The following is a 21,823-nucleotide window of genomic DNA, read 5'->3' as shown; positions in this document are numbered from 1 at the left end:
GACATTGTAGGCTTCACAGATTTCGAGCTCCAAACTAAGCCAACTCACCTTCGGTGAAATTTCTACGTGGACCCAGGTGTACAGCGGTTTACGAATCAGATTGATCAGGTGGTAGTGCAGTGAGTTCAATCCATCAATGTCGAACCGTTTTGCGCCAGTAACTAGCTTCTCATACCTTGACAGAAAGCAGAATAAAAATAGAAGGAAAATCACGTGATAGTGGTAAGCAGTTTAACCCCTCATTTTTTGGCTCGGTGCCGTGTAGTAGCTAGTTGGTACATCTAATTATTTTATTTCGTCGGTTAAGGTTACCTTTTCGGGTTGGCCTTCTCCTTCTTGTGGCTCAGCATGGTGTAGCGTGCGATATTGATTGGATAGCGTGCAATGTGGAACCCGACGTGTTTCAGTCTGGAAGAAAGAAGAAATAAGGTTGTAAGAATCGACAATTATGGAGAAAGGTTCGTGACCAACACCGCAGGAAATACTCTCACCTATTGGACATGTCGTCGTCCTCGCCACCCCAGCCCCAGAACGAGTTGGAGAAGCCATTCACCGTGCGGAACTGTTTCGCGGTCATCGCGGATACACCGCCGAAAATTGTACTATAAGGCAGCTTGAAGCCGAATGTATCAACGGCTACGGACATGTGCCGCGGCTGATCCGGACAGGTGTACAGATTCCGGTCGTCCATCGGCAGGAGATCCACATCGTGGAACACCATGCAGTCCCAGTTTTTCTGCTTCATCGCTTCGGCAAAGCCGACATTCATCAGCGAGGCCCGGTTGAACTGCGATCCAGCGGCCTGCTCGACGATGTAGATGCCGTACTCTACTTGCTGTTTCATCAGGAATGGGTGTAGATTCTTCAGGAAAACGGGTAGGTGTTGTTCTCGATCCCTGTAGGGCACGATGATTGCCACCCGGTCGTGGGCGGTGCACGCCCGAGGAGCATACTGACCGCCGGGTTGCAACTTGGCGGCCAGCTTCTGCTCCACCGACGATAGAGATTCGAGTGAGGCGTCCACCTGGACGGGACCATCTGGAATTATACAGTACATCATTTGTTAGGATTTGAAAAAAACCGGTAGTAGGTAATAAAATGTGTATTTTCATAAAAGCAAAAGGTGAAATATAATATAAAATATGCGGCTAAATGACATATTTGTGCTAATTTAGTCTTAATTTCGTTAATTCTGGAATCTATTTTGGCAATGCCTGCCTCTTCGTGTAAATTTGTTATACTAGTGTAGAAAGGACGATCAAGAACCATCCTCAGCACTCTATTCTGAGCGACCTGGATTTTGTTCCTGTGAGTCTGTGCACATGATTCCCACACCGGAGCTGCGTAGAGGATCGCAGGTGCTATGATTTGTTTGTAGACAGCCAGTTTGTTTACCCTTGAGAGGCGGGATCTGCAGCAAATCAGCGGATAGAGACACCTAACCAAGGCAGAACACTTGACTACTGTTTTCTCTACATGCGAACGGAAGAGGAGCTTTTCATCGAACAACATCCCGAGATAGGTTACTTCGGCGAACCACTCAACCCTTGTGCCATCCATGATTACAGTACAAGATGGAGCAGGTTTTAGTTTGGGTGATTGCCGATGGAGGAACATGATTGTTTGTGTTTTGGAGGCATTGATTTTGATTTTCCACGTGGTGGCATAATCAGCAAAGGCGTTAAGGCATCGTTGAAGTTTGTTCGTTATTTCGCGAGGCATCCTTCCTTTGACGGCTATTGGGATATAATCTGCGAACAGGAAAAACACGCAACCGTCACCGAGGGGAGGAATGTCGGAAGTGTAAATGCTGTAAAGCAAGGGGCCCAGCAGACTGCCTTGTGGGACTCCTGTTGGGATGGAAAACGTGTCTGAAAGACAACCATTCAACGATACCTTAAACGATCTTTGCTGGAGGTAGTTACGGGTGATTTTAACCAGATGTAATAGGAAGTTGAAGTTACAAAGCTTGTACACATGTCCGTCATGCCAAACATTGTCAAACGCCTTTTCAACGTCTAACAAGGCCATGGCTGTGGACTTGGATACAGCTTTGTTACTTCGGATGTTATTCATCACCCGTACTAGCAGGTGATTGGTGGAGTGCCCCGTGGACGATGTTCTGTATGTATTCCGGCACGACAGGAATTTTCAACTCTGTAATAAAAAGTCTGGTGGTGGAGTGCTCATTGCCATCAATGCTGACTTTACTTCTGAAGAAATCATAACAAATAAGCACAAGGAATTCGAAAATGTCTGGGTCAAAGCACTTATTGCCGGTGAAATACACATTTTTTCTTCTGTGTATTTTCCACCTAAACATGCCCACAAGCAGTCTTTTGAACTATTTTTTCAAATTGTTGAAACTATAATGTCAAATATGGAACCAGAAGTAAAACTGCATATTTATGGCGACTTCAATCAACGAAACGCAGACTTTATTACAGACATTGAAAATGAATCATTTTTACTCCCGGTCGTAGGTGAAGACGAAGCATTACAATTATTATTCGACAAAATATCTTATTTTGGTCTTAATCAAATAAACCATGTAAAAAATCAACAAAACTCATATTTAGACCTTTTATTTACAAATTGTACTGAAGACTTCTGTGTGGATACATCATTAGCACCTTTATGGAAAAATGAAGTGTTTCACACAGCAATTGAATACTCAATCTTCGTACAAAATTCTTCCTCCTCCAGCGACTGGGAATACGAGGAAGTGCCGGAATACCATAAAGCAAATTACGAAGAAGCCAAACGTAGACTATGTACAATAAATTGGCAAAATTTAATAAGTATTGAAGGAAATGTCGATACTGAAGTAGAAAAATTTCACTTAATTCTACAAAACCTAATCTTAGAAACTGTACCATCAAAAAAAAGAAGACAAACACAAAACAATAAACTACCCGCATGGTTCAATCCACAACTGAAAAATTTGAAGAATAAAAAACAGAAAGCTCATAAACTATACAAAAAAGAAAAAACTGAAACCAATTTGCGAAACTATCACAACTTATGCAACCAATTAAATACAGCCACCAACTCTGCATATGAGGACTATAACCGCAAAGTCGAAAATGAAGTCAAATCATGTCCTAAGAACTTTTTTGATTATGTAATTTCCTTCGCGAATGAATTTGGATGCAAATGTGATCCCTTTCCAAATTTCTTCCAAGAAGTATACACCACATTTTCCGAAGAAGATCGTGACCGCGATTTCTTTGCATTCATTCCTGAAATTTCTAAAAACATCTCTGTCAACCAACTTTCTCAACATGAAGTCCTCAATGCACTAAAAAACTTAAACGCGTCGAAAGGGTCTGGACCTGACGGCATCGCACCCATATTTTTGAAAAGCCTTTCTGAAGAACTCGCATTTCCTCTAGAGCGTATTTTCAACATGTCTCTGAAAAATAGAAAATTCCCTGAAATTTGGAAATCATCTTATTTGGTACCTATTTTCAAATCAGGTGCAAAATCAGACATTCGAAATTATCGTGGAATTGCTATTATTTCTTGCATTCCAAAACTTTTTGGACAGTGGCAAGCACGTTGAAGCGCTATACACCGACTTCAGTAAATCATTTGACCGCATCGACATACCATTATTAATCCTCAAATTGCAGAAAATAGGAATTGAGCCTGGACTTTTGAATTGGCTTCAATCATACCTAACACATCGTAAACAAATAGTCCGCGTTCAAAATAAACTTTCAGAACCAATTTCAGCCACCTCTGGGGTACCCCAGGGTTCTCATTTAGGCCCACTTCTTTTTATTTTGTACATAAACGACATTTCCTACATACTTAAAAAAATAAAATTGCTTGTATATGCAGACGACATGAAGCTCTTTATGGAAATAAGTAATTCTAGCGATGCAGAAGAATGCCAGAATGAAATCAATATATTCCACACCTGGTGTAGTAAAAGTCTACTTCAACTGAACGTAAAAAAATGTACTGCAATAGCATTTAGCAGAAAAATTGAAACACCGCATATTGAAATATCATTAGGCAACCAAATAGTAGAAAAAAGCAAAATTGTAAGAGATCTAGGTGTAATCCTAGACTCCAAACTAACTTTTATAGAACATTATAATACTATCATTAGTAAAGCAAACAGAATGCTAGGCTTCATCAAAAGGTTCAGTCATAATTTCGAAGACCCATACACTATTAAGCTTTTATATACCACATATGTAAGGCCAATTCTGGAATACTGCCACCTAGTATGGAATCCATACATTTCCATACACGAAGAACGCATAGAATCTGTTAGTTTTAGTTTAAATGATCTTTATTTTAGTTTAACTTGGACGATTACCATATAAATTTTTACTAAGTGATTTAATTGCTTTCTTCATCTTTAGGTATGGGCAAAATTCAAAATTTGTTTTACAGAATTAGTCCTAGACTTAGTACACGGTCGACCACCTTGGTGGGATTGGTTTGTTTTGTTTTTAGAATTTGAAGAGAAACTACTTAATACTACTATTGACAGCTTAAAACTAACCTACTCTACTATATACACTTAACCTACTATGTACAAATTGCTTATTAAAGCATGTTCAGAAAGATTGCATTTTTGAATAAATTTGGTTGTCATATCATCAATTTTGGAATCTACTTTGGGAATTTCTGCCTCTTGATGGAGGTCTGCTATTCTTGTGTCGAATGGACGATCTAGGATCATCCTCAACACTCTATTCTGTGCAACCTGGATTTTGTTCCTGTGGGTCTGAGCGCACGATTCCCACACCGGGGCGGCATATAAGATCGCGGGGGCTATGATCTGTTTGTAAACAGCCAGTTTGTTTTGCCTTGAGAGGCGGGATCTGCGGCAAATGAGCGGATACAAACACCTAACCAAGGCGGAGCACTTAACTAGGGTTTTCTCTATGTGCGAGCGGAACAGGAGCTTCTCATCGAACAACATCCCGAGATAAGTAACATCAGTGGACCACTCGACCCTTGTACCATCCATTATTACGGTACAGGAGGGAGACGGTTTAAGTTTTAATGATTGTCTGTGAAGGAACATGATCGCTTGGGATTTTGAGGCGTTGATTTTGATTTTCCACGTGGTGGCATAATCAGTAAAGGTGTCAAGGCATCGTTGGAGCTTGTTCGTAATTTCACGAGGCATCCTACCCTTGACGGCTATCGCGGTGTCATCTGCAAACAGAAAGAACACGCAACCGTCTCCTAGAGGAGGGATGTCCGACGTGTAGATGCTGTAAAGCAGTGGTCCCAGCAGACTCCCTTGCGGAACACCTGCTGGGATCGGAAATTGTCCCGAAAGGGAACTATTCAACGACACCCTGAACGACCTTTGCTGGAGATAGTTACGGGTGATTTTCACAAGGTATGGTGGAAAGTTGGAGTTACAAAGCTTGTATATAAGTCCGTCGTGCCAGACATTGTCAAACGCCTTTTCGACGTCTAACAAGGCCATGGCTGTGGACTTGGATACAGCTTTGTTACTCCGGATGTTATTCATCACCCGTACTAGCTGATGATTGGTGGAATGCCCCTTACAGAACCCGAACTGTTCCGGAAGAAGAATGTCATGTTCCTCCACAAACTTGTTCAGTCGGCTGAGGATCAATTTTTCGAACAGCTTGCTCAGCGCTGAGAGCAGGCTAATCGGTCTGTAGCTTGACGGTAGTGAAGGGTCTTTCCCAGGTTTGCGGATCGGGATGATTTTTGCCACCTTCCAGATGCTTGGAAAGTAGTGCAGCTCCAAGCATCTGTTGAGGATGGCAGCCAGCAGCGAGTGCACCCTCGCGCTGAGATTTTTCAACTCTAGGTTGAATATTCCGTCAAACCCGGGAGCCTTCATGTTCGTACTGTGTTTCAGCGCTGAGCAAATTTGTTCCTCTGTAATCCGTTCTTCTGGAGGGACGGCACAAGGGGAGGCATCTAACGTCTGGACGCACTGCACAACCTGGTTCTCGAGTGGACTTGGGATTGTAGAGCCAAGCAAATGCGACTGGGCAATGTGCTCCCCAATTGCATTGGCCTTCTCTTCGTTGGTGATAAGCCGTTCGTCATTGACTCTAAGTGGTGGAATGGGCTTGGGGTGAGACTTCAGCACCTTGGCAACCTTCCAGAATGGTCTGGAACGGTCGTCCAGGTTCTGAACGAGCCGCCCGAAACTCTCGTTCCGGATTGAGACCATTCTGGAAGCGATCTGCCGATTCAGATCGACCATTTCGTATTTACGCTGCAGATCCCCAGTCCGCTGAAACTGGCGTCTACGAACATTTCTGAGCCGAATCAAGAGTTTGGTGTGGGAATCAATTGCTTGAAACTTACCCCTCACAGGAACTCGTCGAACGCACTCTTCGTCAGCCACGGATATGGCTTGATGAAGACCCTCCAGGGCCCGGTCGATGTCATCCACTGTGTCGAGCGGTGGGTTGTCGTCGATGTGGCGGTCGACCACGCGTCGAAACTGGACCCAGTTGACTCGATGGTAGTCCTTCCGCTGGCACGGTGCAGGGGCCACGTTGTAGCCCAGCTCGGTCAGCACCGGTTGGTGGTCCGAACTCAGGTCGTTGACGGCAACCGGCTTGGCTAATCTGGTGTTTGCCAAGAACAGGTCCAGCGTCGATGGGTTGCCCGTCGGTGATGTGAAGGTTGGTTCGTCCGGAAACCAGACGGAATAGAGACCATGCTGGGAATGGTCGAATAGCAGGCGGCCGTTCTGGTTCTGCTGGTAGTTCCGCCAGGCCTCGTGCCGGGCGTTCAGGTCCCCTCCGATTACAAAGCGGGCATTGGTGTGGGTTATGATGGCAAGGTCGTTCTTGAACTGCTGTGCTGTACCATTGCTAACGGTACATTGCCGGGGGCAGTAGGCGGCGATGAACCGGACGTTTCCGGTCGATGTTTCCACCTCTATGCCAACGGCCTCGATGATGGAAGTGCGGTAGTGGGGTAGGGTGCAGTACTTGATGCCTTTCTTGATGATGACCGCGACACCGCCCCCCCTGGAGCTGGTGCGATCAAGCCGGACAATGCTGTGGTCGGGCAGCCAGAAGCTGTCACCGGTCTTGAGGTGAGTCTCGGTGAGAAGGCCCACGTCGATGTCGTGCTTGCGGAGGAAGTCTGCAAGCTCAATGTTTTTCGCCCCTACGGAGCGAGCGTTCCAGTTGGCGATCTTTATGGGTTCACGGTCCATAATTAGCGACGAAGGAGATGATAGCTTGGAGCTGTTGTGTTCTTGTTGCGCAGGTGCGCTTGATGATGATGGCCTGGGCCAACAGTGTGACGATCTCATCCGTTGACAGCGGAGAATCGTCTGTAGCTTCACCGGTTGTACCGGCCAATCCCGGAGCAGGGGGATCCGTCGATGGCCCGGAGGCTTGACCGGGTACTGCAGCGGCAGCCAACTGGGCAGCAGCCAACTGTTGGTTGAGCGGGAGCGGCGGCAACACTGGAATTGGCCGTGATTGGACCGGTGATAACGGAGGAAAGATCTGCGCGTTGTTTTCTGGAACCTTCTTGCGACCGGGCTGGCTGTTGGACGAGGCTTTCTTCCGGATCTCGGCGTATTCGGCCCGCTTCGGACAGGCCTTACTCGTGGCCTTGTGGGCGGCACCGCAGTTGGCGCATGTGGGAGTGGCTTCCTCGATGCTGTCGCAGTTGTCGATCTTGTGGTTTTTGCCGCATTTGATGCAGCGGCTGGCCATGCGGCAATTCCTGGTGCCGTGCCCGAACAATAGGCAGTTCGAGCACTGAGTGACGCCACGGTGGGTGGGTTTATACCGCTCCCACTTCACTACGATGTGGAACAGTGTGCGTGTCGTCTGGAGATCCTTCACGGTTGTGGAGTTCTTCTCCAGATGGACCAGGTAGAGCTGGTCACGATACTTGATGGCCTTGCTGCGGGTCATCTTGTGGACTTCGACCGGCTTGAGGCCGTTCGCCTTAATCTCGTCCATTAAGGTGGTGGTGTCCATGTCGTGGAGCCCGCGCAGCACCACTTTCAGCGGCTTGGTGGCCTCGATGTCGTGGGAGAAGTACTCCAGCTTCATTCTGTCCAAGAGGGCCTGAACTGCGTTGAAGTGTTTTTCGGCCGGGACCATCAGTTTGTAGCCTTCCGTGCACCGTTGAATGGTGCAGCGAAGGCCCTGCTTAATGTAGAAATCCAGCTGCTCCCATAGCCCGGGAGGGAAGCCCTTCACATAGAAGGGTGGCAACTTAACTTTTTTCGGCACCGTCTCAGGGTCCGACTGCGGCTGCGCTCCGTTCTGCAGGGCGGAGAACGGATTGTTGCTCAGCAGCTTTTTTGCTGCTGATACGGTGGCGCTGCTGTCTTCAGGTCTGGGTCGTTTAGTTCCGGGAGGCCCCGGCTGCGGGTCCGCAACGCCTGTCGGGATGGGCAATGGGGTTTTCTTCTGCTTCTTCTGGGCTGGCTCGGTGGTCGCGCCGTCTCCTGGGAGGGTCTGTTTTCCCGGTAAACCGGCACTCGCGTTACCGCGCGATTTCTTACCCATGGCTGGGTCAGCGAGAGCGTCACTACACAACGCGGAGCTAATTCGACTTGCGAACGAACGAACGAAACTAGAGAGAATTCAAATCGACTGAACTGCTCAACAGTCTGGCAGCGAATGATCGCATAGAATCTGTCCAAAAACAATTCCTTTTATATGCTTTACGTAAATTGAATTGGACTGCATTTCCATTACCATCTTATGAAGCGCGCTGCATGCTCATCAATATACAAACACTTAAGGAGCGCCGCCAATTTGCAATGCTTTTCTTCATCAACGACATTATTTCAATGCGCATAGATTCGGCAGAAATTCTCGCACAATTAAATTTTTACACACCTTGTCGATATCTTAGAACACGGAATTTATTTTCAGAAACATCGTACAGAACAAACTATGCAAAAAATAGCCCAATCAATCGAATGATGCGCCTATATAATTTGCATTGCGGAACTATTGAAATCACTATGTCCAAGCAGCAAATACAAACTAAGCTAAAACAGAATAGAATTAATGCATAGTATGTAAGTAAACATTGTAATAATCATTGTATGTAGTCTACACTGGCTTGACGAAATGAAATAAATAAATTGGATTTTATCTAAAAACGCTTTTTGCGGTGCCAACTGCAAATCGTTAAGCATGTGTTAAACTAGTCCTTGATCGTTCGGTTTTTTTTTAATTTTTTTTGACAAAATGGCGGCCTTGCAAAGTTGGAGTGCCGATTTTTGATCCTTAAAATTTGTCTTTGATCGGCTGTAAAAAATCGAAATTAAATGATAGACGAAATCCGAACGATCGTGGACTGCACAAAATAGTGCTGAACAGAAATCAAAACGAATCGGACGAATCGAATGTATACATTTCGAGAAATTTTTGGCACCGGTTTTGAAAATATGATTCCGAGATAATCGCGTTTAAAGTTTCAAGTTGCTTCAAATTCAGTCTCGGCGCGGTACTCTTGTACGTCGCATAACTTTCACAATTTTCATCGGATCAACTTGATCGTTTGAGGAAATATTCTTGACTTTATATACTTTCGATTAGGACAATAAAAAAAATCGATTTTTTTAAAGTTTGCAGGTAGGCGTAACCCCTTAATAAAATGAAATGGATAGTTCAAGTAGGCTTCAAACATCAAGCCTACAACGAAATTTTTGTAAAATATGTTCAATAAGTTGATTTTTAAGCGGGTGGCCACATTGCCCCATTGGCCGTATTGCCCCACTTTCTCTTTCATTTATCATACTGTTATAATATTCCCAAGTCGACAGATCTTTATCTTCCTTGATAAACCTCTGCAGCAGCAGGTATCTATCACTTCATTATTTAGTTTAGTTATTAGATCAACTTTGAAGAATTTGTGTTAACAGGTAAGATAGGTAGCTTATTACTTGATTTAGTTATGTTTTTATTTGTCAACATCAACAGATTCAATGTAGCTCCAATGCTGGATTCAATTAGCAAACCATCATTGGTGTTGCATTGAACCTGTTGATATTGACAAACAAACACATTAATAAATGTACTCTAACTAACCCATCTTGCCTAACTTTACTCTAAAAATTACTGCAAGGATGCGAACAATGCAAACAAATAAGTAGATACTCACCCAAGTTAGGCGGAATCGGTGGACAACTATTGCGGTCCAGCTTCCCCACGAGGCTATCGATCAACCTTCTACTGCTTCTACCGCCATCAGTCTGTATTGTTTCGTTTTGCTGTTGCTGTTGCTGTTGCTGCTGCTGCTGGCGCTGTGCTTCAGGAACCATTTTCTTATCGCTACTACTGGATACATTTTTGCTACTTACAACTTCTACGAGATTCTCACTGTGATCGCTTAAAATACTGGAATTTTTGCTACTTAAGCTAGAGTTAGTGTCGTTACTGCTGCTGCTACTACTACTGTTATCACCAACGGTACCGCTTGCCGTCGGTTGAGATTCGTTGAACTTTTGAGATTTTGACAAGTCAGTTTTCGGGAGAGTATTATCGATTAGGATTGTCCCGTTGAGGGCATTTGGTCGCTGTAGGCTGTCGATTGTGGCTGTTGGTTGCGGCGAACCGGACTGATTGTTGCCATGGCTAGGCTCATGGCTCGCATTTAGCTGCTGTCGCTGGGTACCATTGCTGGTGCTATCGTTGTTGCGGTTCCGGTTCGTAGCGTGAACTTGAACGAACCGTTCGGAATTGGTCCTTGTGCGTTTCGGCCATTGGGTTGTCCTGTGGAAAACAAGAAAGGACGAGTTAGGTAATTGCGACCGTGTGGTTTTCTAATTCATGGTCCTTACCCCATTCGAGGTAGCCCTATTGGAGCGGAGTCCCAGCGCGAGCCGAGCAGATTGAGCAGTATCAGCAGGAATCCAGCCACCAACACCGCATTGATAGCGTGCGCACGGCTACACGACGCCATGGGGCCATTTAGGGGATGAGGCCTAACCTTGAGGAGGGCGTGCGTGTTGAGTTACGAAAATTGCTCCAACGACGTTGCCGCTTTGTACGGGGGCAACGGTGCTTAAATTTCCTTCCTGCTATTGCTTGTGCGGTTGGACATCTGAAAGGGAAATTCAAAGCAGAACAATATTACCGGGTATGCTGAACGTGTAATCGTGGTAATAAGGTACGCTGTATGGAACACAACGACGACGCGGGCAGACTGGAGCGAAAGAGGATATGAGAAATTCATTAGTGTCTGGTTGTGATAATGACTCGACAAAGGGGCAAGCATCTGTGGGTGGGAAGAAACAGCTGTGGATGTCGAATCTCAGTAGGGTTGAAGGACATGACATTATGTAGTAGCACTAATAAGTGAGAAAGGGACATCGTTTTACACCCACCGACCGGTGCCAGATGTTATTAGTGGTCAGCGTGAACGAGGGAGGCCTCATGAATATTTTCGGTATAGTCCCTATCGCTTAGATAGTATAATTTCCATTTTTGTATGATGATTGAAACTACGCACGCAAGAAAAATGTGACGGACTAATAATACAATTGTCCGGTTGATTGCTTCACTGTAACCGAAAAAAAATATTGGTGCTACATTAACATAGCTATGCTTAGAAACCAGATGTTAGTGACCGATGATTACTGCAGGTAATGTAGGTGCTCTGCGGAGAAACCTTTTCGGAATTAACTGCCCACGTCAAAGGTGTAGTACACCCACACGATTTGTTCGATGCCCAACGAAAATAACATCTAGGGGAAAATAGGGTAAGATTGCCATATGGGGCAAGACGAGCATCGGCTCTCAATCACAAAGACAGTTAATTTGAAATTTTGTGAAAACCACTTCGCTTGTATGTGCTGCGTACGCCAAAACATCTGAAAAAAGACAAATTAGTTAACATAGTGTTTGATTTACGGTAGTGCCGGCAAAACTAGCAAAATTTGTAATAGTTTGCTGTTAAACATGAAAATCGTAAACTTAAAAAAATACTATTATTTTGCTAAACAGAAGAATTGGGTGCTATAATGGTGCACAGTTTGAAAAAACTGACCCAGAACAGTACTTATTTCGTGCCGCTGGCTCTAGGAGGTTTGAGATACCTATTCTTATGTAAAAAATCAGATGGAATTAGTTTGGCTGCGTCATTTCGCCGAAGGAGGTTTCGCCGAATGGGTCATTTTGTCGAATTTCAATCATGAATCAATCTACAATTAAAATGAATTTGGAACGCATTAAAATAATAGATATTCCCATGTAAAGCAACTCGAACGAACTGCTCATTTAAACATAGAAGGAAGCATTCCTATAAATCAAAATATCTATTATTTGAAAATCAGTACAACTCGAAAGAACTGCTCGTGTTCAAAAGAAGGAAGCATTACATTTGAATAGCTTGCCAGGTTGAAAAAATCGAACCTTCTTAATCTTTTTTCGAGACTGATTTCAAAATTTACTGAGAATTGAAAAAAGTTCAAAACCTTAGGAAATGGCTTGCTCTTTGGCGAAATGACCTTCGGCGAAATATCCCGCTCTCGAAAGTAGTAGTTATGTGGCTGCCTGTTCAGCTATACAACGCAAAGGATGATATGGTAGGACTTGAATTAAAATCTATTTCATACTGTGCAGACTTAAAAGACATTAGACATTCTAGTCGAAATTCTAGTACTACACTATGTTTGTTTTGATTCGCTATGAAAGTTTGACAAATAAAATGAAGGGTTCGTGGATTTTCCTATGTTTCGAGGAGTAATTCGATTAGCTTGCGACCGAAGAGAGTACCAGAACTGAGCCAAAAAGTTGAGCACGTTTCTTCGGGACCTTCTGGTCTTAGAGTTACTTCTATCGTATTACTGCTGCCAGACTCGTCACCGGAAAAAGGTTCAATATTGCCCACATCTGCGTAATACCGTTCCATCTTCCGAGAAAATTCTGGATCCTCTGATCTGTCATACTGTGGTCCAGCCTCAAGATGTGCTAGCTGAGGATCGGACCAAGTTAGCGACATTCGCATCAGATCGATCAGATTAGCTTCCGGAGATGTCTAGCGCGCAAGATGTGAACGAGCATGTTTATACTATAGTCGCTATATTTATAGTCTGGCGGATAGAATTTCGATGAATCAAAAACCGGAACCAATTCCATATACTGTAGACCAACAATTGAAAAATTACTATCAACTTTTGAGCTTGAGCTTGAGCTTGAGCTTGATTGACCGCCCACGGTTGCTACTCTGTTATTGCCAGATCAGCTGTTATTACACAGAGAACCAATAGACGATGCTTGGGACTAGCAATCATCCTCAATGTGTAAAAACTGGTGATCTTAAATTAGGCAATACCAGCGCCGGCCGCGCCCGAACACAGGTCAAGAAAGGAATGGGAAGGATTGTGTTGACATGACACTCGCTTTGATGGAAGCCGAGAACACCTCTGCACTTCCACGAGGAATCACTGGGATGTTGGATAAGAGGGTTGGGTTTGCAGCAGGGTTCGTTTTGGTAAACGATAAGCTGAATTGATGTCCTAACGATCATATAACGCGAAGGAGCTTGGGACTAAACCCACGGTCTTCTGCTCAGTAAGCAAAAACGTTTGCCACTAGGCAGACGAGCACCTTTTTAATCACCGAGTTGCTGTTATTACCATGTAGTCATATTAACAAATAAAACGATTGACGAATCTTGATTGTGGATGGGCCTGAGAATAGACTCATGATGTTCTGCTCAGTAAGCAAAAACGGTTGCTCTAAGGCCACCGAGCCCCTCATATCACATAATACCGTTGCTTAAATTTGTGTATCCATTCAAACCCGGAACCAACGACAACAACGAGTTTCGCAAAATACACGATACACAAGCGATTTTACCATAAATCTCTTTGATATGTAAGGACCTGGGACCGCGTTTTTCTGCTCAGTAAGCAGGCCACTGTAACCGACAATCTTTCAAATCCGAAAACTAAAAACTACGAAAAAGTACTTAGGCCTTCATTAAGTTCCACTTTCACGCGACGTACAATGTTTCAATTTGCTCTTTACGTATTGTTCAGGCTAGGCCCTTTTCAAAATTTACGCGAGAAATACGCACAATCGTCACCTACCTCGCAAAACTGGTTCCAAACGACAACAAAGGCATAAGCAACGATGGATTGTTGAACTTTGCTGGCTCCGGTGGTGTAGTGCACAGCAAAAAAAAAATGTAATATCGATCAACGCAATTCAAGCTGATGTATGAAATAATGATGTAATTGTAATTTTGTAATTTATCAGCACACACCCTGGTCGACCACTGTAAACCAATCTGCCGTTCAGCGTTTTCGGTTTTTGTTTCTGGATCTTTAGTTGCCTCTGTGATATACTTACTTGCGGCATACTATTTTGGGAGTGTATATGAGCGTGTACCATGTACGGTAGCTCATCTCTCATCGTGATGGTGGGACATAGTAGACAAATTAGAGAGAAAACAAGGAGGTATTAGTATTAGTTATATGTAAACAAACAAAACAAAAGTTAGATAATGCGGCACTGTAACTACTACTATTTTAGAGGTATGATTCGTCATGTTTAACTCAATGTTTCAATTGAGGCAAACTATCTATCTTACAATTACAAAAGCAAACCTAAACTTACAATTATATGCAAATGCAAAATGAAACTTGACAAATCATCGTCAATTCCCTTATTCCAGGGCAGGGCCTGACGATTTGAATCTAATTTTGATCAGTGAACGGGCACCATATGGTACATTTTCTCACCATGAACCTATCATTTCCAGCCTATCTGAACTATTTAATAAATGGAAGCCATAACATGGGTTACGCTCCCCCTAAGCAGGCCCTCCGCATCCTGTCTCTGTCTTATCTCAAATACAAAATGCCAATGGCATGAATGTATCTGTACATCAAATCCATGTATCTGTATCAAATACAAAATGCCAATGGTATGAATGTATCTATGTAACTTGGAAATGACGTACAATCAAATAAACCCGTAACCCACTCACTTGGTCAGGCTTCAGAATCGTCCAGTGGGCAGTGCACTCTACACTCCAAGTTCCCTTTTTTCAAATTTACCGCAAATTTGATATTTTACCCATTGAGTGTTGATTAGTCACAATGAAACATTGTGACAGAAGTTGAGGTTACTAGTGTATTAAATAATCTAGGTCCTATTTAGGATTATATCTGAAAAATCCAAATCTGGCCAACGCCCACCCTAAACCTAAACCTGTTCTAATCCATCTGAAATGACTAACGAATGGAAGACTTTGACTACCCAGCCATGCAATAGTCTCATTCCGTGCCTTATGGCAACTTGATGATTCTATTGCGCTCATCTTCTGGCACCACCCAGGGGAGACTTGGTCCTGTACCCAATGCTTAACTTATCTCCATTCCACTCAGCTACTCGCAATTTCTTGTGATATAGTGGGCGGAATATTATTATATGAGACAATTCAATGCAGACGTCTTTCCAAATTTGGCAGATCGACAGGTAATCGGTGAGTTACCACGATAGTTGCTATTCAACAACTCGACAACGTCCCATCGTCAACGCCTGCTATGAGAATTTCCCATAGCAGACGCCAACGAAATGACGTCATCGAGCTATCGATCAACTACCCTGGTTATCGCCTGGTACCTTATAGCACGATGCTAGGAGGCGAACCGGAAGAATCGATGAGCTACCTCCCCCCTGTAGACCAACAATTGAAAAATTACTATCAACTTTTGTAAACAAAACGTTGATTATTCTTTCCTCGCCAATCGAATGCAAATTACCAGCATCATCGGATAGGGGAAACTTTCCCCAACCCAAAGATGGTGTTAGTTTGCATAGGCGAGCCTTGAGTCACGAGAAAAGGGTTTCCGAAGTTTTGTTTGCAATAGCTGATGTGATCTTTTCTGTTGTTGGTCGTGATTTGCTCGATTGGTTCCGCTATATAGCGACTATAGTTTATACCGTTTATGGCACCTATCCCATGACTGTTCGTCAATGAAGTTCATTTGGTAACTGTTAATAATTACCCATAAATAACGAGTCTTGGGTAAAATGAGCTACTTCCGAGGTCTACACTATTCGATACTTCGGACTTTTTCACGTAAGAAATCGTGATTTTTTATGTCTGGAATCTAGGGGCACTTTTCAATACTGTTAATAACTACCCTTACATAACGAGTTTTGGAGATAATGTGTCAAAATGAGCTAGCTACTCACCGAATTCCAAACCATCCGATATCCAATCGATTTGTTGGTAATTTTTCATTTTCATTTTCATTTTGCAGCGTTTGGTGGGGCAATGGGAGCGCAAGTCAATCCAAAGCCGAGGATAAAGGAAGGGTAATGGCTGAATAGTCTATGCGGACCACTTGAACGCCATGGGAAAGGGAAGGGATTGAAGAGGTCGGTTATTGGGGGTTTTGAGGAAATGACACATAGTACTAGATTTGTGCTGCAAAATGTAAAGAAACCCTTAATCCATCTCCCACTGATTCATACTTTCACATATATACCAAATTGATATTTTAAAGCAACCATCAAAATAAACAGACAATATATGAAAAGGCTAGTTGCCTCCTTAAGTGGAGCCCCGCATCCTTACTCTTTTATTTTTTTATTTATTATATATTAGTTCGTCCCAGGTGACACCTTCAAGTGACTAAAATGCTTCACTTTGAAGTTAGTTTCCTAGCTGATTTTTAAATTAAATAGGGTATATGCTCCAACTACGCTCACACGTATGTCGCACCACAAAAATACGTATGGGTATGTCACAATAGAAGCACGCCACAGTGGAAATCCCGAGCCATAGTTCGAACATTTATCCCAAATCAAAATGAAGCACGTATAAGATTCAGGGAATCAAAATGAACGATTCAGATAAAGATAATGCCATTCTCATTTTGGTTACACTCATGATTAGTACAAATCCATAAATCACAATGGACAGTTCTGGAAACGATAATGCGATTATCATTTGCGTAACAGATCATGATCATATGAAATAGCGATAATCTCAGATCATCATCATCAGCTGTCGTCACTGAAAATTCCCCATTTCAGACAAGGCTAATCAAATACCCTATAATATGTGAATTTTCGGAATGAGGATGACGTATAGAGATCGAAAATTGATGTTTGCCGCCATTATGAAATCCAAGATGGTGGCCATCGATTTAAGAAAAACTGTCGAAAATTGATGGCGGCTATTGATTTTAGAAACAACTTTTCGCTACAATGTGGACATTTTAGAAAACGGGATGACGTGTAGATGTCAAAAATTGATGTCGGCCGCCATGTTGAATAGTTTATTTGTCAGTTCTATCTAAATCCAAAGGCCGCCAAATTGGATTCAAAAATGGCGGTTGACATCGATTTTCGACATCTATACATTATGCCAGTTCCAGAAATACCCATATTGCAGGGTATTTGACAGTTTTTTTTCCGAAACCAACGGCCGAGATGACGGATTTCGAAATGGCGACCTACATTGATTTTCAAAATATATGTGTCATCCCGATTCCAAAAATATCCGTATTGTAGGGTATTTTACCTCTAGAACAACTTTTCCGAAGACAGCAAGTTCCTAGATTTTGATATACATTACAAAGTGATTGTTATCATATCAGTAGATTATCGTTTTTGTTGCTGATCATGATGTGTAACACAAATGATAATCCATGATCTTACTGTACACTGATTATGATTCCGTTAACTAGTATTTTTATCGTCGGTAAGCATCGGAAGATAGCATTTTCTTGATTCCTTGATAAGATTAGTTACAATACAATGTACAAAAATGTTGTTTAACATTGTTCCCCAATGGATATATGTATATATATAGCGGTATATGGTGAGTTGACAACCTGGAAGGAGCGGAATACCTAGCCGTGGCCCTCACAAGTTCCTACTTCACGCCTCCTCGAGTAATATAATAACAAAAGACTACCAGCTGAAACGTGGACACAGCTGGGTGGTGTAGCCTGGGTAATGTTGTCAGTCCGGCAATAGCAAAGTGAAGAGGTGCGACGCGAACACTGGCGCTGTAACCATAGTACGGTGATAGAGGAAATACTTCACCAAACCTGAGCGTCTGTTCACCATGGAGGTGCGGCTCAAAACGGCGTCTGTTCTCCATGGTTGGAGCGGCTGATCACCGTCCTAGTGCCAGCGTGAGACTCTAAATAGAGCTGTGGACGATGGTCTCTCGGCGAGACAGGGGGTTGGGGTAGGCCCAATAAGCCGCCCTTAAAAAAAAAAAACAAAATTGCAAATACTGAAGAAATAAATACGAATCGGAACAATCGGCACAGACCTGCGCGACGAAATAAGGACTACGATTGGAAATTCGGAACATGGAACTGCAAATCGCTTGGCTTTCCGGGCTGCGATAGGTTAATCTATGACGAACTTCAACCACGCAACTTCGAAGTCGTAGCACTGCAGGAACTTTGCTGGACGGGACAAAACGTATGGAAAAGCGGGCATCGAGCGGCTACTTTCTACCAGAGCTGTGGCACCACCAACGAGCTGGGAACCGGCTTTGTAGTGCTGGGTGAGATGCGCCAACGCGTGATTGGTTGGCAGTCGATCAACGCGAAGATGTGCAAGTTTAGGATTAAGGGCCGTTTCTTCAACTACAGTATCATCAACGTGCACTGCCCACACGAAGGGAGACCCGACGATGAGAAAGAAGCGTTCTATGCGCAGCTGGAGCAGGTGTACGACGGCTGTTCGCAACGGGACGTCAAAATCGTCATCGGCGACATGAACGCTTAGGTAGGACGGGAGGCAATGTATCGACCGGCAATCGGGCCAAACAGTCTGCATTCCGTATCGAACGACAACGGCCAACGATGCGTGAACTTTGCAGCCTCTCGGGGTATGGTAGATCGAAGTACCTTTTTCCCCCGCAAGGATATCCACAAAGCCACCTGGAAATCACCTGACCAACACACAGAAAACCAAATCGATCACGTTCTAATCGACGGGAAATTCTTCTTCGACATTATCAACGTCCGCACGTACCGCAGTGCGAACATAGATTCGCACCACTACCTAGTAGCAGTATGCATGCGCTCAAAACGCTCGACGGTGCATAACAATCGTCGAAGTCGAACGCCGCGACCCAACATTGAGCAACTACGGAACGCCGGAGTTGCCCAGGACTACGCGCCGCAGTTGGAAGTTGTACTATCCACGGAAGAGCAGCTTGGCGCAGCTTCTCTTGAAGATGGCTGGAGGGATATCCGTTCCGCCATAGGTAGTACTGCTGCAACGGCACTAGGTACTGCATTCCCGGACCGAAGAAATGACTGGTTTGAGGGCGAATGCAAACTGTTAGTAGAGGAGAAGAATGCAGCACGGGCGAGAATGCTGCAACACCGCACGAGATTGAATGTCGAGCGACACAGATCGCGATACAGTAAACGACACACGCAAGTTCTATGAGAAGCTAAATAGTTCGCGCAAAGGCTACGTGCCGCAAGCCGATATGTGCAAGGACTTGGACGGTAACCTTCTCACGAACGAGTGTGAGGTGATTGAGAGGTGGAAGCAGTACTATGACGAGCACCTCAACGGTGATGCAGCAGAAAACGAAGGTGGCACGGCAACAGACCTTGGAGCACGCCAGGCTACCGGCCCCTGATCTTCAAGAAGTTGAGGAAGAGATCGGTCGGCTGAAGAACAACAAAGCAACTGGTGTAGATCAACTACCAAGTGAGTTATTAAAATACGGTGGTGAAGCACTGGCTAGAGCGCTGCACTCGGTAATTGCCAAGATTTGGGAGGAGGAGATATTACCGGAGGAGTGGATGGAAGGTGTCGTATGCCCAATCTACAAAAAGGGCGACAAGTTAATTGCTGCAACTACCGCGCGATCACACTGCTGAGCGCCGCCTACAAGGTACTCTCCCAAATTCTATGCCGCTGCCTGTCACCATTTGCAAGAGAGTTCGTGGGGTAATACCAGGCGGGATTCATGGGCGCCCGCACTACCACGTACCAAATTTTCGCGATTCGGCAGGTTCTGCAGAAATGCCGCGAATACAACGTGCGCACACATCATTTGTTCATCGATTTCAAATCCGCATACGACACAATCGATCGAGATCAGCTATGGCAGATTATGCACGAGTACGAATTTCCGGATAAACTGACGCTATTAGTCAAGGCGACAATGGATCGAGTGATGTGCGTTCTTCGAGTATCGGGGACACTCTCGAGTCCCTTTGAATCTCGAAGGGAGTTACGGCAAGGTGATGGACTTTCGTGTCTGCTGTTCAACATCGCGTTAGAAACACCTTCTAACATTTTCCATAGACAAACAGCCAAAATTTTTAGCAAGCTGTTCATCGTTCATTCATTTAAAGGATAGTTTGAATTTTTAGAACACCTTCGCCATCAGAAGACTCTGTCCAATAGAGTGTTAAGGACAGGGAATCAAATAAAACAAGTAATAATAATTTGCAAACATGTTGTGCACAATAATAATGTACTTCTTAACAGCACTAATCACCAGAGGGCTGGTTACTTACAAATGTTTCATATGGGGGCGCACCACTTAAAATCCATGCGCCCCTTCAAGAAGCGCGCATAGTCTATGATGCACACCGATCAGAAGAGCTGGGATAGACACGAGTGGCACGATATTCAGGAAGTCCATCCAGCTCCTTGGCTTCGCCGATGACATTGATATTATGGCACGGAACTTTCAGATGATGGCGGAAACGTACATCAGATTGAAGGCTGAAGCTAGGTGGATTGGACTTGCCATCAATGCATCAAAGACAAAATACATGAAAGGAAGAGGTTCTAGGGAAGACAATGTTAGCCTCCCACCCCGAGTTCAGATTGACGGTGACGAAATCGAGGTGGTCGATGAGTTCGTGTATTTGGGCTCACTGGTGACCGCCGAAAATGATACCAGCAGAGAAATTCAAAGACGAATTATGGCAGGGAATCGTGCCTACTTTGGACTCCGAAGGACGCTCCGGTCGAATAAAATTCGCCGCCGCACGAAGTTGACTGTCTACAAGACGCTGATTAGACCGGTGGCCCTCTATGGTCACGAGACCTGGACTATGCTCGTGGAGGACAAACGCACCTTTGGTGTTTTCGAACGGAAGGTGTTGCGTACCATCCACGGTGGAGTGCAGATGGATGACGGAACGTGGAGGAAGCGAATGAACCACGAATTGCACCAGCTGCTGGGAGAACCATCCATCGTCAACATTACAAAAACTGGGCGACTACGGTGGGCTGGACATGTCGTAAGAATACCGCACGACGACCCAGTGAAAATGGTTATAGAAAGCGACCCAACAGGAACAAGAAGAAGAGGCGCGCAGCGGGAAAGGTGGATCGACCAAGTAGAAGGTGACCTGCGGACCCTTCGCAGACTACGAGGCTGGCGAACTGTGGCCATGGATCGAGTAGAGTGGAGACGACTTCTTCGGACAGCAGAGGACAACAAGGCCTTAGCCTGATTGGTAAGGTAAGTACTTCCCTACCTTTTACGGGCAGTGCTGGCATCAGTCGCCAAAATTCAGTGCAGAATTCTGAGGAGAGTTTTACGAAAGGCTAAATAATTTCAAAGGTTTAAGATTATTAAGGGTTGAATACACCATATTTGAGCCGAAGAAACATTTATTTGCTTGATTAAACTCAAGATGTTATTCAAGTTCTGTTTTTTGTTGGATTATGATAAGGTTTATTTATGTTTCCAGGTTCTCCTGCACAGCAAAAAAATAATTTTGATGTCACATCAAAGTGGATGCACTACAATCATGTCGAAAATTTCATGTAATTTTTATGACCACATAACAAATGCAGTAAAAGCAGCGTAATGTCAGTTCATGCATTGTATT

The 21,823-nt window shown here is 44.2% G+C and overlaps 1 protein-coding gene across 1 annotated transcript in view; it reads right to left on the bottom strand.

Annotated features, from left to right (window-relative positions):
• beta4GalNAcTA (beta1,4-N-acetylgalactosaminyltransferase A) overlaps nucleotides 1-21,823 on the bottom strand; it is a 59,674-nt gene that overhangs the window by 2,572 nt on the left and 35,279 nt on the right. The window contains exons 2-6 of the mRNA XM_065217468.1: nucleotides 10,799-11,061; nucleotides 10,120-10,730; nucleotides 492-1,038; nucleotides 313-408; nucleotides 49-175 (exon numbers count right to left, since the gene is read on the bottom strand). Coding sequence (XP_065073540.1) covers nucleotides 49-175; nucleotides 313-408; nucleotides 492-1,038; nucleotides 10,120-10,730; nucleotides 10,799-10,920 — 1,503 coding nt within the window. The 5' untranslated portion in view covers nucleotides 10,921-11,061. The remainder of the gene's footprint in view (nucleotides 1-48; nucleotides 176-312; nucleotides 409-491; nucleotides 1,039-10,119; nucleotides 10,731-10,798; nucleotides 11,062-21,823) is intronic.

Source organism: Ochlerotatus camptorhynchus, unplaced genomic scaffold, assembly GCF_037179485.1.
Source record: "Ochlerotatus camptorhynchus isolate MF236.1 unplaced genomic scaffold, CSIRO-AGI_Acam_v1.1 ptg000077l, whole genome shotgun sequence".
Taxonomy (NCBI): domain Eukaryota; kingdom Metazoa; phylum Arthropoda; class Insecta; order Diptera; family Culicidae; genus Ochlerotatus; species Ochlerotatus camptorhynchus.
The sequence above is the reverse complement of the archived record's forward strand: the minus strand, read 5'-3'. Positions and strand labels throughout refer to the sequence as shown.